Genomic DNA, 18,219 nt, shown 5'->3' with positions numbered 1-18,219 from the left:
TGCTAGCTTCTCTCTTTACTTTTCAGAGACTCAATATATCCACCAATGGAAATGCCAATTTTATGTTGAGTTATAACCAATATTTGGACAGCTGTTCTTTACTTTCTTCTTGAAGAGAAAAAAGAAATCCAGCATTTCTTAGGATGACAAAGTTAATAAAGGGCTGTGATTCACTCATCCCACTGCTGAAGATTTAGATGTGTAACTCTGAATGCATCACCATGAGAGTATATAGCCCAAATGTGTTCTTGTTTGGTGTGCAAATGTGTAGGCCCTGATCTTGCAAGCACTTAACACTAGTAAGTAACTTTGCTTGTGTGAGTAGTCCCACTGATTTCAATGGAATTATTCTTGTGTATAGAGTTATTCATGTGTACAAGTGTCAGCAGGATCAGGCCTTATTTCACAGCTGTTCTTATCATTTAACAACCAGCGTATCCCATGAGCTTCCCAGGGTGTAAAATTAACCAAAGAGCTTCCTTCCAAAAAGAAAATGTAAAATTAATCCATTATCTCTCCAACACATAGTGGAAACACAGCAGGATATTCTTCCCTTTTGCCTTCCAGCTCCTTCCTTAGTAGAGTGCTATTCAGTGCCACTCTAGTTAAGGGTCATGTGCTATTTCCATAATGAATCCCATTTTTCAGACTTGTATGGCTCATCTACAGTACTTTAATTCCAGTGGGGACTGGAAATAACTTGCTGGTGATCAGCCTCATTGTGAATTTTTCCCCATCTTTATAAAATGGCTTATCAATCAATCAATCAATCAATCAATCCATTTATTACATTTTAGAGCAGAAATAGCAATGCGTGCTAGAACTATTTAGTCACGGATCCTGCAAATACTTGCACAGTATTGAATCCAAGGTTGTTATTGGAAACTACACACCCATTTTGAGAAAGCAAAAACATCAACTTATTTTGGTCCAAGGAATCGGCAATATTTTTTTAATTGAAAACAAAATATGGCCCCAGTGCTGCAACTCAATGGGATTACTCAGGTGCATAAATATAAGCACATACATAAATGTCTGCAGGATGGGGAGGTCTAAAACTGTAAAAGGTGAATTAGTTTTTCTAGAAGAATCTTTCAGACTTCCATTTTAATCATGTGCTTCGAGGCCAACTACTGCATTGGGACTGGCACATAGAATCATAGAATATCAGGGTTGGAAGGGACCTCAGGAGGTCATCTAGTCCAACCCCCTGCTCAAAGCAGGACCAATCCCAACTAAATCATCCCAGCCACGGCTTTGTCAAGCCTGACCTTAAAAATCTCTAAGGAAGGAGATTCCATCACCTCCCTAGGTAACCCATTCCAGGGCTTCACCACCCTCCTAGTGAAAAAGTTTTTCCTAATAACCAACCTAAACCTCCCCCACTGCAACCTGAGACCATTACTCTTTGTTCTGTCATCTGGTACCACTGAGAACAGTTTAGATCCATCCTCTTTGGAACCCCCTTTCAGGTAGTTGAAAGCAGCTATCAAAACATGACCGAATGCCTATCTTTCCGAGTTCGTGAATTGCTCAGGGGCTGAGGCAGTAGTGCACATACTCAGGCAGAGACAAGCACCTGGCGCCTAGAGTGAGGCTGCAGAGTGCATGCCCAGAGCAAAAACTCAGATACCAAGTGAATTTAGGTGCCTACAGGGATAGGTGGTAGCTGAGTAGGAGTTTTGTGGATCACACTGGTGCCTATAAACAGGACTTAGGTGTTTAAGTACCTTTGTGGATCCTACCCAATTATCTTAAGATGCAATCCATAAAAGCAAGTAAACTGAAAGTTAGAGCTTCCAGTTTGTCCTTATCTTACCCAGTGGTGTGTAGGGTGCTGCAGCACTATGGTATTTTGTGTATTGCCGGTGGTGTTTGAAGCTCTGACAATATCGAGGTACAAAAGGGTTTTATTTGTGCAGTTTCCAGAGAGGGGAAAGCCGTCTGAAGCTCTCAGAACTACCAAATCTCACTTCTGTGGGCCCCTTCTTCACTATCATCTCCCAAACATTAGGAAACTGTAGTTAAACTTGGATTTTTAAAAAATGAGTTACTGCAAGCAAAAGCATGCAGGTGAGTGTGGATGGAGCATAATTTTGTTAGAACAGAGGTGAGCATATATTATTTATTTAAAATGTTTTAAACAAAGCTAGCCTCTGTCCACATCAGGCAGAATAAATATGTTTGCATTTCTCATTTGTTAAACCTGAGTTTCAAAGCCATTTAATAAATATGTATGTAGGTACTTCAATGGCCCCCCAACACTGTAATATCTGAGCACAACATTAATAAATTTAGCATCTCGAAATTACTGTGAGGCAGATAAGGATTATTTTCCCCATTTTATAGATAGGGAACTAAAACAGAAATAGGGTGATATTTCAGAAATGCTGAGTGCCCATCAGCTCCCATTTATTTGGAATCAAGCCACTGATTTAGGTGCCTGACTTTTTTTTAAATCTTGGCCTGAGAGTAAAGCCAATATTTTTTTAAATGTCCACTAATTTTAGGGGCCTTAATTTTTCGGTAGCCAATTTGAGACATGTTGGGCCTGATTCTCAGAGCACCCACACTCCAAATGAAAGGTTTCAGAGTAGCAGCCATGTTAGTCTGTATTCGCAAAAAGAAAAGGAGTACTAGTGGCACCTTAGAGACTAACCAATTTATTTGAACATAAGCTTTCGTGAAGTGAGCTGTAGCTCCTTTTCTTTTTACTCTAAATGAAGACAATGGAAGCCATGAGTTCTCAGCATCTCTGAAAATTAGGCCCATGATGTCTCAAATTTGGGGACTTACAAACTGAGACACCTCAAATCAATTTTAAAAAAATATGGCCCAAGGTCTCACAGACAGACTGTGGTAGAGCCAGGAACTGAACCCAATCACGTCGGTTCCAGTACAGGGGCTGAACGAGAAAATGGAGGAAACTTTTATATAAATATGGTCTTTTAGGGCAATTGCTTTAAACTGGACTATTTTAAAGCAGGGTTAATTTTTTTCTTTAAAAAAGGCTCTCACTCTTACTATGTTGAGTTTTGCTGTGTGTTCTTTAGTAAAATTTTTAATTCTCTCTCACTCATCCTTTTTGGAAATCTCATTCATAAAAGGCCGAATCTTACTCTTGTTAAAATCAATGGGGAATCTGCAATGGGAACAGGATGGGGACCTTAAACTAGGCCAGTTTGGCAGCCTCTAAGCTCTGCACAGTGCAGATGGAGGGAAATAGCTTGTCTGTGTAATATACAGTATGTAGCAAGGCACACCGAAGGACACATAGAGGAGAGGAAACACAGTGTGGGGCTGGTGAGATTATTAGACATTTCGCAGCCAGGAGCTCAAAGTGCTGAGAAAGGTATGAGAAGCTAGGTAGATTACATGTAAGGCACAGAAAAGGGGCCGGGGGGACGGGGAGGAGGGGCAGGGAAATCAGATGTCTTTCACACCTACCATTTTTTGAAATCTATGCTGGGGAGAAACGGAGGGTGGGGGGAGGGCACTGTTATAATTGCAAGGAGCTAGAGCGGGACAAGTGGGGCTTGCCCCGGAGGTAGGGTGACCAGACAGCAGTGTGAAAAAACAGGACAGGAGGTGGGGGGTGGGGGGTAATAGGAGCCTATATAAGACAAAGCCCCCAGTATCAAGACTGTCCCTATAAAATCGGGACATCTGGTCACCTCCCAGAGGGGCAGATCGGAAGAGGATCGTTATCTGCACTACACATAACTGCCCCCCCCTCCAAAAAAAAAATCCCTGCCACACGGCAGCCAGCCCGCGGGCTCCCCCCGCTCCGGGGACGCCGCAGCCCCTCTCGCCCCGCAGCCCCTGTGTGAGCGGGGGTGGGGGCTGCCTCCCGCCCGCTCCCGCCTCCCTCTGGCTCCCCAGCCCCGGCAGGCGGCTGCTGTCCCCGCCCCCTCCTCCTCCGCCCCCTCCCCGGCACAGCTGCAGGCGAGCGGAGCCGGCCAGTGTGTGTGAGCCGCTGCCCCGCGCGCGCCCTGCCTCAGCTCGCCGCCTCCAGCCCCGCCGCGCCGCGCCGCGCCGCCCGGGGACGCCGGGCAGAGGCCACGAGAAGGCCGCCGCTGAGGAGCCTGCGACCCGCACTGGAGGCAGCGCCGGCCCCGAGGGAGGAGAGCGAGCCATGGGTAAGCGAGCTGCGGTTCTCCGCTCCCGCCCCCGCCCCGCCTGCTCTGCCGCCCCCCCCACCGCCAGCGGAGGGGGAGCCTGGAACTTTGCAGCCAACTTTGCCTGGGATGCTCAGGGAGGCGATGCCGGGGGCCGCAGGTGCAAGGGTTGGGCGGCGGGGGAGGGGACGCGTGGAAGGCGTGTGTGTAAAGCAGGAGGTAAGGGGGTAGTCAGGAGGGAGAGCCCCGGCTGTGCCTCGGGGAGTTTGTAAGGGACCCCAGCCCCCTTCCCTACGCAGGGCAGGAGCAGGTGCTCGTCCTACGCTTCGCTTAGGCAGGGGCCAGGGTGCTGCCTGTCCGAGGAGCCTTTCCTGCAGTGGACTCTTTAGCGTGAGCTCTGCTTGGGTTCATGTGGATGCCCATAATGTTCTAGGGGGAGACACACAGCAAGGGAAGGGGGTCCGCAGTTTGGATAGACTCAGGGTGGGAGCGTCTGGGCACCCAGAGAGGGCACTGCAAACCCGTATGCACCCTTTAAGTTTCATTCCATGGCTTTGAGTCTATCGCCTCTCCACTGTCACTGGGATACTTCAGCAGCAGCCCCACCTCCCTTGTGTGTGTCTGGATTCTCTTCTCCAGTCGAATATCTCTCTACATCTCTCAATTTGGCAACTTATTGCAAGTATTTGGGGAGGGGAGAGGGAGACCCAGAGAGGGAATTGGTAAATCACTTCAGCCTGTTGAATTCCCTGATGAACCAAGACAATGCTAGCTAAGGACAACGATCTTTTTCTTTTCAGAATGATTTCCCTACCAAGCAGAATTAAGTATTCATGCTTGGCTATAAGTTATCTGTCCTGTCTTGCTATTCATTTTGATTGGTTTGACTTAAAGCTCGCTTCATTAAACATCAGTTGGTCTGCTACTTTGAAAGTAATTGATCTCCTAGGAGTCCATGAAGAAAAATGGAGTTTGGTACATGGTGGAACAAATATTGAATGCACACAATCTCTCTTTTTCTTTCTTTCTTTCACACTTGGAAAGCATTTTAGTGTGCAGATAGAAATACAAGCATTTTAGGTATTTATGTTACTGTGTTCTGAGTGTAGCTGATACAGTTAACAGAAAATTGAGAAGTCTTTGCTAATCAACTCCAGCTGGAGGTTTTTTGTTTTTTTGTTTTTTTTTTTTAAATTTTTTTTTAACCTAAAGCTTCTTGGATGAGAGTGTATGAATTAGGTCTGGTGTAAGTTCTTTCTGTCATGCCTAACCATTTGAAACACTGCAGTCAGCAAAATCTCTTAACATGTGGTTATCAGGCAGACTGTCTAAAGTATATGGGCATCAACTAAAAGTATCTAGATTTATGGTATTTGTATGACTATTAATGTAAATAATGTGCTTCTAGAGCGAGTATGTTTTCCTTTGCAACAGACTGGTAATGTAATCACCATCTGCACAGAAACTGTAGGTTAAACATAACTTTACAATGAGGAGTGATAGCAAAGGAAGCAGTTTTTATATCTGGCCTTAACTTTGAAATTCATTGTGCTCATAATTTCTGTAGTTCTTTCCATAAGTAATGAACTACTAATTGTGTGCAAGGCTCTATTGGAATCCCAGTGGGATTTAATATATGATATTTTTTGTGTGTTTCAATGACAGTTTTAGTTACGAATTTCCTCTTTCTGTTAAAAGTATCTAAAACTTTAATCCAGCCACAAATGTAAAGTTTGTATAGGCAGAAAGAGGAAGGTATCTGAGGGTAGCTAAGAAGTTGGATCTTTGTGCTTATAAAGTACCATGTGTACTTGTGGTGCTATAAACAAAAATTATATTTAACCACTAGAAAAAACCTTTTAGGTTTGAAACAATTTAAAATCTTATAAGCTAGGTTCTGTTTTGTTGTCTAACCATCTGATCATAAATTAAGTCTTGGTTAGGAAAGGGAGTAGAGGTTAAAGACTGGCTTTCAATTTCTGACATATATATTTTTTTCTCCGCTAATGTGAGCAAGAGTGGGGCCCATAAAAGCATCATCATACAGATGGGTCAATCAGTAGTCAACACACACATTTTGCATTCGCATTCCTTACAATAGGTTTTTTAGTGTGCAAGGTTTAAATCTCCAGTTCAACCAACAATGAAACAAAGTGAACTAAACAACAATGAATGTTATGAAGTTTGAAGTAACTGATAGAAACCAAACCACAGCCATATTTGTCCAAATAGATGACTGGTGCAGATGACTGGTCCAGTTGAACACTAGCATTATATTATTGCATGGAGGTTGTCACTGCTGGAACAGAACTATCATTTCATGTCCGTGTGTTAATGTGCACATACTGATGCTGGCAGCATCTTTGATTTTAATTAAAAAATGGAACAGAATTACTCAGCCAAAGCCAAAAAGGAAAATAACTGAAATTCCTGTGGTTTTATATTGTTAAATTAAATGACATCAACTAACTTTTCAATTTCTAGGTGTTTTAATTTGTTTATGCTTGGCTAATGACAATCAGCCTCCTGAAACGTAATGGTGTTTTTACTGATGTTTTTAATTAGTTTTAGTTATCCTTGAAGATCCTTGAACACTGATTCTCTTCACATTCCCAACTTTTAAAGTTGCAACAGACAACCCCCCATTATGGCTTTTATTGTGTAATACTCTAATATCCACTTAAATGTCTTTCCTGCATATCTGTCCATTTCCATTTGGCAAACTTTTTTTGTTATGTTTTAAATGGAAGCTGTTGTTTAATAGATTTAATTTGTAAAGGCCCTCATACTGAAACATTTTGTGCTTCAGCATCATGGATTGATGTCAGCATATCTTTGAATAGTGTCTGGTAGTTTGCTGCTGCAGAGCTAGCTGAGGGAGCAAAAATCTGAAAGGAAGGGGGAAAACATTTCTCTTTTAAATAAGAAAATAGAGAAGTTTACTATCAGATTACATTTGTGGTGGGTTCAGTTTATTAGACAGAAATACATACATATGAATAAAATAGTTTCTTCTGTCATCTGTAAGCCTGAAATTGTTGTAAGCTAAACTGAAACTAACATGAGAAACCTATTTTCAATACTAAAAGTATAGGTTATCAGTATACTTGGCATATATTTGAGATTTGGTCATTTGTATTGTAGAGTTATGGGTTTCTTCATTAACTAGGGCTACAGAGATTGGAAATTGAGGAATTATTATAGATCTCGATGTATAATTCATTTTGCAAAGATGTCATTTAATCAATGTTTGGTATTAATCGTCTAAAACTTTCAGACTTAATTTTGTCATTAAAATTTTAAAATAAATATCTAGACTGCAATAATATGACATATATTAATTAAAATGTAGAGAGAAGGACCTATAAAGCGGACAATTAGGAAAAGGCAGTGCACTGGCAAAAATGAAAAAATTTCTGACCATTTTTCTAACAATTACAACTATAAATGCTCCATTTTCAATATTTTTTATTTTTTAAGAAGTATACTCGGATAACATAATTATACATAACATTTAACTAATTTGGTAAATTTACGACAGGAAAGGGGACTTAAACATGGTTTTACAAGAAATACTTCAAGGAGGAGTTGTGCAGACCATACCTTGTCAGCTGGTGCCACACTACTTTGTGAATAAAACATTTTGTTCATGCTGTTGCCTAACAGTTGCCTCAGCATTATGTGGGCTAGGGCTAATTTGACTACCTCTCAGATCATGTCTGGGATTAACCAGGATCGGTTTGAGCTTCATCACTGTAATTTTAAAACTAATACAGCATCCTGCATTATCAAAGTGCAAAAATAGTTTTGAAAGTCCAAAAAGTCCTGAGATCGATTGTTTCTAATTAGGCCCATTAAAATAGTCCTTACTCAGGCAAAACTCTTGTGGAAGACTAGAATTTGTGACCTCCTAAGTCTGATTTTTCAGAGTTGCCAAGAATCTACAACTCCCACTGACTTCGCTGGGTTTCTAGAGTACCCAGTACTTCGGAAAAATCAGACCCATTGTGTTTATCAAAATTTACATTTTCACTATAGGCTTTTGGCTGTCTGAAATGCACAGCTACTATTGTGCATCTTATGGGAGAGGAAGAACACACATTTATGTATATTGGGTACAAACTTTTTCAGATCTAGTTTTGTCATTTGATAAATGAAAATTGAAAACAAAGAAAAAATACAGAACTTTAACAAAAACAGCCCAAAAGTTCTGCATAAATGATAGACTAAACTGGGAATGGACAGTATCGTGCTTCCTGAGGACAGTATGTTTATATTGCTCTTTTCACCTCCTCTCCTCACCCAGTACTAAAAGTTGTGTATATATGTAGGCTTGGAAGGATTAGATGTTTATCAGTAAATGTCTGTGAACTTTGATTTCACTTTATATACACACTGATGAAAAATATATCTGTTGATAATAACTGAAATTTATGGTTAGTCAAAGTAAGAAAAATGGTGCCTGAGAACTTATAAGAGTTTGATTTTAAGGACACTTATTTTGTACGTTTTGACATGTGATGTTGACAAATTGTGTTTTAATGGTTATAAAGCTTTAACTTTTTGAATATCAAAGCCTGTTGTCATTAAATAATTCTGACCCCCCCCATAGTTTTCCATAATTGTGAACATTTAAATCAATACAAATAAAAAATGCTTAAAAATAAACCAATATTATCCAAAATTATTAAAAAGAAAACTTCAAATTCTGCCAAGTCTCTCTCTCTCTGAGAAACAGCCTTGGATTTCAAATGAGAAAAGGAGGTGAGGCAGGGCAAGCTTGTTAAAGAGAAGACTGTAGAGTACAGAAATGAAGAGTGTCGTCATGGTCTTGTTTCCCAAGAAGAGAAATACACTATTCAAAGGGAAGAACAACAACATTCTCCAGTAGACAGTAATTTCAACATTCAATCTCAAGCGGGAGATGTGTTAGAGAACTCTGTATACAGCTGTTAAAGAATTCTTAAATTGAATATCGGTGTAATGAGTCTTTAGAGTTGATCTGAAGTGGAAAAGGGCAGACACATGTGTTTGATTTTGTTATTTCTGTGGTTGGCTCGAATACTGTTTAAACTATACTTTCTTCTTCTTCTAAACAGCTGGAGGCAAATCCTGAAAGAAAATCAGCCCTCTTTCTTCCTTTCAACTGTACATTTTGTCCAGGCAGGATTTAAAACCTTTTGTGTGGCACAGTAATTGTAAAATCTGATTAGTATTGGTCATTAAGGCTGTTGAAGTTTTATTGCAGGGTCCCATGGTCCGTTCCATTCTAAATCTTTCTCAATATTTTAATATAGATGCTAAAATTAAGAAATTGATGTTTAATTTGCATCTCATCTCAGGGAAGGTCCATTAATCCTAAAACCTTGTACCATCTTCGCTGCTCTAAATCCACTGGACCTCATTTGATCATAAAAGGTACTTTATTTCTTATTATAATCTTTCCTCTGTGTGCATGAGAAGGGGGTGGACAAGAGGATGTCCTCTTCACATTTCTCATCATGCTACATTGCTATGGTGGTTTTACCAAGTGAACAGACTGTATCTCTGTCGTTAAGGGTGAGATTGAATAATTTAGGAAATCTGCTATTCCATATGTGAATGATGATACCTCTGAGTTTTGCAGTCTGGTATTTACCAGTCTTTATTAAAAAGATAGAACCATCTTGGACTATGTTGTCTGAAGAGACAAGCTATGGTAGCTTTGGTCATCAGTTTCCTAAGATGGTTCTAATTAGGCATAAATGTTTGAGTAAATTCTTAAACTTGATTAAAGTCTGGATGTCCTTTTTAATGCATTTAAGAGAAAGTGTTTCAGCAGTTAAACTTTTCTCTAGTCAGATGTTTTTAATGTTTCTACAAAGCATATTTGTTACATTCATGCTAGTAACAGGGTAACTTCAAACATTATTGTTTTTCTCTTGTTTATAAGTTATCAAAAGTCATAAGTCTTCCAAAGGAATCTGAGATGAAATTTTGTATAAAGTTAAAAAGGGGCACACAAATCGTCCTTTTTAAAAAAACATTTCTCTTTGCTTCAGTATTAACAGTTATCTTAAAACAGTCGTCATGACTTTAAAAAAAAAAAAAAAAAAAAAGAAAGAAAAGCTATTTTGAAACAGGACCCAGGTATGATGACCTGTTGGATCTGTTCTGTTTAGTTCACACACATCAGCATGGTGACATCACTATGTTCACACACTTTCATATGTTCACATAGTGCACTTTTACACTGCGTTTTAAAACCTATGGCAGCGAGGCTCAGAGACCAGATCCTGAGAATTCACCCTTTAGATGGGGCATCAGTGGTGGATAGAGCCCTATGTGGTCTGTATGCATTGGTGCACATTTTTTGCCTTTGTCAGTGGTATTTAATGTAAACCTATTAGGCCACATTACCATATGTGTAAGCTGATTGTCTTCAGTGAAGTTGCATCTGCTTATGCCAGCAGGTAACTTGTTACATTTTTTTAATATAATTTATTATTAATCTTGCTGTTTCATATTGTTTAAATTAATATCAGCACTACATTTGTTAATATATTTACTTTCTTTCCATGTCCATTCTTTCCATCCAAATAGCAGGGTTTCCCAACCCATTGTTTGCTCTTCCCTGCTCCCTCCCTCAGTAATTGTGTATGCCCTTAATGCCCCACCTTGTGATCCTCTCCCACGCGTCAACAACTTCTCCCCATTCAGGCTACCCCTCAGCCCAGAATAATTCCTTCATTCCTCTGGGTGAGGGTCTGTGGCATTCCCTCTCCCCTTAATGTCACACAGTTGCTTCACCTTCTGGAGTAGTAATATTCTTGCTTAACTTCAGGAGACTTAGGTTTTTGGTGAATCACTTGGGCCTGTCTCCAGAATCTTTAAATTTCTTGTGGTGTTAGAGCTGTAAGCACTGCAAGTTATATATAAGCTGCTTAAATTAATTTCATAGTTTTATTTGGAGATGAAAAAGAGGGAAAAGAATAATTATGCCACATATTCCCCTGCTTTTCTCCTCCATCTTTTCTCAGTTCTGCTATTCCCGGATGAGAGAAATCAAAGAGAAAAACAAATGCAAACCAACAAAAGCAATAGTAAAATCCCATTTATAAGGTACAGAAGAGTAGCTCAGAATAGTAATATCATAAACTGTTGGAAAAAAGCCAAGGAATCCAAGCAAAATGCACTGCTGATGTGTAGAGTAGTTTGCTTCAAGTTACCCACATAGGGCTTGATTCTGCCAGAGCGTGCAGTATCTTGCAGAATCGTATGTGCTTTCTTGGATCATTGCCAGGATGCTCAGAACCTTTCAGATTGAGCCCTCAGAATAAGAATCAAAATACCCTCCCTTCTGCTTCTAGCTCTCTAGTGACACTTCATTATAAAGCAATTAGGGTGGGCGGGGAAAATTGGAGTTTAAAGGAACAGGTCTGGGTCTGAAGCTCACTAAACAAATCAAATGGTGACAATTACTTAAGCTTTATAAAGAGCTATTGACACAGCATGGGACATCTTCAAACAACATTGCTATTATTATTGTTGTTTCAATTGAACTAGCACCCAGCAGTTTCAACTGAACGCTAGGCACTGTACAAACACCCAGGAAGACATAGTCCATGCCCTGGGAAGTTTACAGATTAAATACACAAAACAGACAAAAAGTGGGAGGGAAAACAGACATATGGAAAGGTGAAGTGTCTTGTCTAAATCACACAGCAGGACAATGACAGAACCAGAAATTGAACCCAGGTCTCCTGCATCTCAGTCTTGTGCCCTACGCACAAGACCAGAGGTGGCCAACCTGAGCCGAAGGAGCCAGAATTTACCAATGTACGTTGCCAAAGAGCCACAGCAATACATCAGTAGCCCCCAATCAGCTCTCTCCCCTCCACCGCCCTCCCCGCTCCCAGCACCTCCTGCCAGCCGGCAGCCCCACCGATCAGCGCCTCCCACTCCATCCCCGCACTTCCTGATCAGCTGTTCACGGCGTGCAGGAGGCTCTGGGGGGGAGTGGGAGGAGCAAGGGAACGGCAGGCTCAGGGGTGGGGGTGGAGTGGGGGCAGGCCCTGTGGCAGAGCCAGGGGTTGAGCGGTGAGTAACCCCCGGCACATTAGAAAGTTGGCACCTGTAGCTCCAGCCCCGGAGTTGGTGCCTATACAAGGAGCCGCATATTAACTTCTGAAGAGCCGCATGTGGCTCTGGAGCCACAGGTTGGCCACCCCTGCACAAGACCATGTTGCCTCTTCCTATGTGATTAGATATGGCCCTGTAATTTCTGGTATGTCAGGTTGATGATACTCCTTAATGTGTATATATGGGATAGTTAACAGGGACTTTCTAAAGCACTGTGGTGTATAAGTAGGTCTTGTAATAATAGGTCTTATTCAGTAAATGGCTGCTTGGGTCAGAAGGCGTGGTTATAAGTCAGTATTGTTTTGTGATGACTACTTTCTCCTTTGGCCCCTTCTTCTTCACTTTCTCTCTCTCACTCCTGTGCTCACCCATTTTTGCTCCTCCAGCTATCTCCTTCTCATTACTTCATGTCAGTTTCACGTGGGACTTTGGGCACAGAGGCGTACAGGTAAAATGGCAACCTCAGAAATGTTTACAAATGATGCAAAGAGCTACATGAATATGAGGACGTTTGGGCTTCTGTACTTGAACGACATGACTAACAGGTGTTCTACAAAATAGTTCCAAACATAATGGTGGTTCAGAGGCTGTCAAACGGTGTGTTGCTATTCTTTATATCACATGATATGCTTCACCAGTCATCACTTTTTCATCTCTCTCATTTTTTACTTTGTTCATGGCATTATGATTTTTTAATATATCTTTGTTTTAATTGACTTTAGTTGTAATATTTTAGCACAAGATTTTTCAGAAGTGGCTGTGATTTATTTATTTTGGGGGCGGTGTGTGTGCTGTCCTTGAGACATCCTCTTTTAGCTGGTGGGAGCTCAGCACTTTTTGAAAATCCAACTTCTTTAAGATCTTAAGTTGGACACCCATAATCACAAATAATTTTTTAAACTCCCACCCTTGTTTGTTTTTAAATATTGATTAAAAATGCAAAGAGGTCCAGTGGAACTGGAATTCTGCCCTCACATATGCTCCTGCATCTCCAGGGTGTAGATACAGGGTTGTAACCGTGAGATACCACTGTTAATAACAGTACAGAATTTCACTTGCAGACTCTTAATTATTGGTGATGATTCATGAGTAGCAAAGAGTCCAACTTGACACCTAGATCCTGTATTGAGGACTGACTGCTAGAAAAACAGTAAAGTGCATAAATTTGACCTGGAATCACAGAGAGATAATAAATATGGAGCTGCATGTCACTCAGACAGTCACATTTTAGGGAAGGACTTCACTTTAAATAGAGGTGGGAACTATATTCCTTCAACTAGTTAGGTGTTTGAGATGCTCTTGGCACTTGCTGGAAGTCAGACCTTGTGAATTGATAGGTAACTAGAAAAGAAATGGATTTTTAAAGCGATGTGGTCCCTTACACAGATTTTTGTATATATTTGTCTTAAAAATCGTTTGATTGACATTTTATATTTGTACTTATTTTCATGAGGACTACATAAATGTTTTACAAATTCTTAGTGCCTGAGATGCACAATTTCTGCTTACTCAAAAATATGAATTTCAGTTGCTTGGCAGCTCTCAGGATTAATGTATTATGTTAGTTAGAGAAGATGCTCTTGAAATTCAGTACTTTGAAGATAAATTGATTGTTTTAACTTCACTGTTGAACTACAAATATAAAAGAAAATGTTTTTTTTAATTACTCAAAGGAACATAAGCAGCGTTAAAGAAGGTGAAATGTTGATGTAATCTAGGTCCTGATCTTTTAACAGGATGGGCTAAAGTGGAGCCCTGCATTGACATGGCATCCCATTGAAGTCTGAACCAGTGCAGATTAATGTTCCCTCTATACTGAATACTTTTTTGTTTTAACTCACCCGTGTAGGTGAGAGAAATTAAAAAAAAAAACAGCTTTGTTTTTGCGGGATAACATTGTTGGATCTTTATATGTAACGTTGTACATGTAGAATAAGCCTTCTGCGTTTGTCACTGTACTTGAAAAATGCTCTGTTATCAGGGTTGTGTTGATGTAATTATTATGCTTGTGCCTGAATGAAAAAGTAAAATCAGATGCCACATTTATCAGAAATACAATAACAAAATCAGTTTGCCAAATGGAGGATGGGTATAACTTGTGGAGAATTAAATACTGTTCTTGATCTACCTACTCTTTATTTTTGTGATATGCACTAAAGAAAGAAGACTAGTTATAGTGCATGGAGTCATTAAGATTTGGTGCAAGCAGTGGGGTCTGCACTAGCGCATCTTCTTGCAGGCTGTGGGCCTGTGACAATGACCTACGTAATACTTAGCACTCTACACGTTCAGACTGTGACAATAGTGTTATTGCCAAGACCAATGCATGGGAACTCGTTTGATTTACACTGTCAGACTCCTGGAAACTAATCCGGATAAGAACAGCTAAATCTATATAGCCTGCTCTCCAAACAGCTACCAGGTACTAAAACTGATACATGCTCAATTTAAACAAGATGTTTATGTAAGCAAACACTGAATATAGTGGAGAGAAGGCTTCTTTTTAATCTTTATTGTAATCTAACATCCAGCATAAATGAAAGTAACCAATATTAGCAATGGTTTCAGAGTAGCAGCCGTGTTAGTCTGTATTCACAAAAAGAAAAGGAGTACTTGTGGCACCTTAGAGAATTGGTTAGTCTCTAAGGTGCCACTAGTGCTCCTTTTCTTTTTGCCAATATTAGCAATGATTTTCCTACTTCAGTATTGGCCATCTCTTCACTTCAGACTTAGATTTTAATGGCACCTGCTTGTGCTGCAATAAACCCAGGAAAGATTGTTCTTTTCTCTCATTCCTCTTCCCTTCCAGGCTGTTTAGTGTATTTACCCCTTTAAATTCCCAAACCCATCCAGGCTTAATTTCTCGTCCCTCCCTTGGACCACTCCTTGTCAGGGCCTGGACACGCACTTCAGAAATTCTTCTCACGGTGGTATGGGCCAAGAGCCACTGCTGTTCCTGTACACCACATTGCTGCTTATGACACTCACTTGTAGTAGCTGGGAGCAGGCAAAACTTCAGATCTGATGCCATTTGGCTGACATGTGCATGCTGAAAGTTGCAAATATATGCATATGCATGTTTATAAGTGTAACTGCTTTAAAGGCTACTGAGATGTATTATCAGCTCTTTTATATATTTTGGGAGAGGATTCTTTCCTTTTTAGATAAAGGAAATATAATATGAGAAATGTGGGAGAAACAGGTTTAAAAAAGAAGTGGTGAAGAGAGTTGTCTGAAAATGGGAAGAATTGTTGGAAGTAAGTTAGACTTTGGGTTTATCGGTTTCTGTGGCAGTTGGGAAGCAGAGAACATAAGGAGTATTAAATGTTACTACCAAGGGCAACATGAAGGTCACATCTGATGTTATAAACTGACTTCTGAAAATGTATGTATTGTATGGTAACTTTGTTTGGTTTTATAATTATGTGTCAGGGAAATGCAGGCAAGACAGTGGTAATGTAGACTAGAAGTATGTCTACTTTTTCTTACTGTATTCTGAAATGTTTCCACTGTGGATGGAAACTATCTTGTTTCATGCATAGTTTAGCTCTTTGGTAAGTATTGTGGCAATTCCTTGATTTGTTGATGCCTGTAGGTACATAGGCTGATTTTATGACAGATCTAAGATGACGAACTGCATTTTGAAGTTCATCTATCCTCTTAGAAAGAAATCTAGAATTGTATTAGTAATACATCTGTTCAGTTTATATCACTAGAGCTCTCAGTGGTTCCATCACAGAACTCCTATTGATTACAGAGTTTGCTATCTGTTTGAAAAACATATTTTTGTCGGAAGACAAGGAGGGGGGAAGAATACTTTTTTTTTATTCGTTTATTTGTTCACAACAAGAGTCTATTTTTTCCGGGCCTGGAGTGTTCTTCCCTGTCTGTCCAACATCATGTAGAGCTTAGGGTTTCAAAAATGGCATCATGCCAGCTTAATTTCTCTTCAGCTATCATACTTTTTAAAGATCCCTATTGATGCTTAATCCTTCATTGTTATACAGATAAGTGTACACGGGAAGTTGAGAATAGGGGGGGAAATGTAAAATTTATTTACTTCTGTATGCTTGTGGGAGTGACAAGCTGCACACATGATCTGAATCACAGACTAGTCTGACTAGACATATGCTGTTGGTAAGTGTTGAAGTGCAGGTTAATTGAATTTGGCCTAAAATCATTGATAGATAGAGAGATATGAGAGAGAGATAAAAAGACTCTTGCTAGGGTAGCATAGGCACACTTTTTAAAGCTAGGTGGTTTGATTTATATGTATTATGACAGGGACCCTTATTACTTGCAAGGCAGATATTGCACAAGTTCTTGTTTGTTCATTCTGTGGCCTCTCTTTCCCCCATAATTTTAAATCTAGAATGACTTGATGTGACAAGCAAAGTGAGCTTGTATAAAATAGACTTCTTATCCAAATGTTAAAGCTCCTTACTTGTATTTGGGGAGTTAAAGGGTCTGACAGATTCACAATGGGCAGCTGCTTCTCCTCCCAACATGGTGGAGTACCAGGGTTTAATCCTTGCATTGCTCTTATTTTAAATTAATGTACAAGTGATAGCCCAGGTCATTTCACGATATCTCCTGTACCAGCAATATGTTGGTGGCACAAAACTCTGTGTGTCCCTTTCATACAGTGTTGACACTGTCATCTCCCAGTCACCTCAGCGCAGGGAGGAGATTGAAGAAGAGCTGGTTGAAGCTGAGCCCAGGAAAAACCAAAGTGATGCTTGGTCTTTGATGGTAGATAGAAACTGTGAGGGATTGGGTTCAACTGAAGGCATTTACCCATTAGTAGTTAAGATAGTGTTCAGCCTTGAGGCCTTGCTAGACTCAGTTACTGACCTTGGGTGCTCAATGACCGTCAGAAGTCCGCTTTCTGTCCTGGCTGCCTGTCAGACAAGAAACTGGCTACAGTGTGGTCCATATTTTCCTTTCCTCCAGGCTAGATTATTGCAATACTCTGTACTTGGTTCACCTATAAATTCACAAGGGAGCTGCAGCTAGTGCTTAATGCAGCACACAGCCTTTTAAGTGGGGTGATCTGTAGAGCTGGGCCTCTCTGTTCTCTAATGCAATCACTACCTGGTTCTGTTACAGATACCTTAATAAGACAGGTCCATACTTTCTGTAGGACTGACTCTCTTTTGAAGAACACCAAGGCCTTTATACTCGTCCAGTACACTGTGACTAACAGAGAAAAGCACAAGTCCCCAAGCTCTAGAGTTCTCTCCAAAATAATGTAGGGACTCTTGCAACAAGACTCAGTGCTTCACTGAAGCATTCCCCAGTGAACATGAAAGAAGGTAAAGGGTATTCCGTTAGAAGCAGATGATTAAACCAAAGAAGCGTGGAGAATCAACTGTCTTTTTGGGATCTAGGAAAAATCAGCTCTTCACCTAATTGTATGTTTGTATCTCCATATCTGGAAGTACAAGTATCCCAGAAATTATCATATTGTGTGATGTTTTGTCTGAAAATATTGATGAAATGTGACTAATGTGGTCCTTCGCATCACTGTGTCCATGTCAGGGGTAACAAAAAAGGTGCTAAGCATTGGAAGTCAGCTGCAAGCCTTGAAGAAGCATTTGTCTCAAACTGTAAAGGTACAGTTACTGTTTCACTCAATTTTTTAAACTATTGTGCTCATTAACAAGAAAAATCAACTCGTGTTCTCAGGTGGAAGGTTGTAGCTCTATCTTACTTGGGTGCCTCATCCCAAACTACAGTCGCAAATAGCCTATCCAGTTTATGCCTGTTTCATGAATGAAGAATACAGATGTTTAGAATGTTGACCTAGTGGACAAGTACTACTTTGTGACACAGTATTCTCCGCTTCCTGTCCGATACTGTTATGAAAAGTTGCAAGTGGTTAACCCCAGAGATGGCTCTGTATCGTTGCTGGATGATTGAAGCAATCCCCTACCCCAGCCTGTTAGTAAAGTTTCAGATGTTCTCTGGGATCTGTTTG

The 18,219-nt window shown here is 40.3% G+C and overlaps 1 protein-coding gene across 8 annotated transcripts in view; it reads left to right on the top strand.

The window, feature by feature from the left end:
- The first annotated feature begins 3,961 nt into the window (after positions 1-3,961).
- The window catches only part of GPM6B (glycoprotein M6B), a 137,683-nt gene continuing 123,425 nt past the window's right edge, over positions 3,962-18,219 (top strand). Inside the window, exons 1-2 of one of the 8 annotated variants that reach the window (XM_043537849.1) lie at positions 3,962-4,003; positions 4,034-4,139. In XM_043537849.1, the coding sequence (XP_043393784.1) occupies positions 4,136-4,139 (4 nt within the window). In that variant the 5' untranslated portion in view covers positions 3,962-4,003; positions 4,034-4,135. Of the gene's footprint in view, positions 4,004-4,033; positions 4,140-4,564; positions 4,797-15,186; positions 15,497-18,219 lie in introns of those variants that run through there. The other 7 variants (XM_043537848.1, XM_037900531.2, XM_043537844.1 and 4 more) reach the window with 7 other exon arrangements.

Source organism: Chelonia mydas, chromosome 1, assembly GCF_015237465.2.
Source record: "Chelonia mydas isolate rCheMyd1 chromosome 1, rCheMyd1.pri.v2, whole genome shotgun sequence".
Classification (NCBI taxonomy): Eukaryota; Metazoa; Chordata; order Testudines; family Cheloniidae; genus Chelonia; species Chelonia mydas.
The sequence above is the reverse complement of the archived record's forward strand: the minus strand, read 5'-3'. Positions and strand labels throughout refer to the sequence as shown.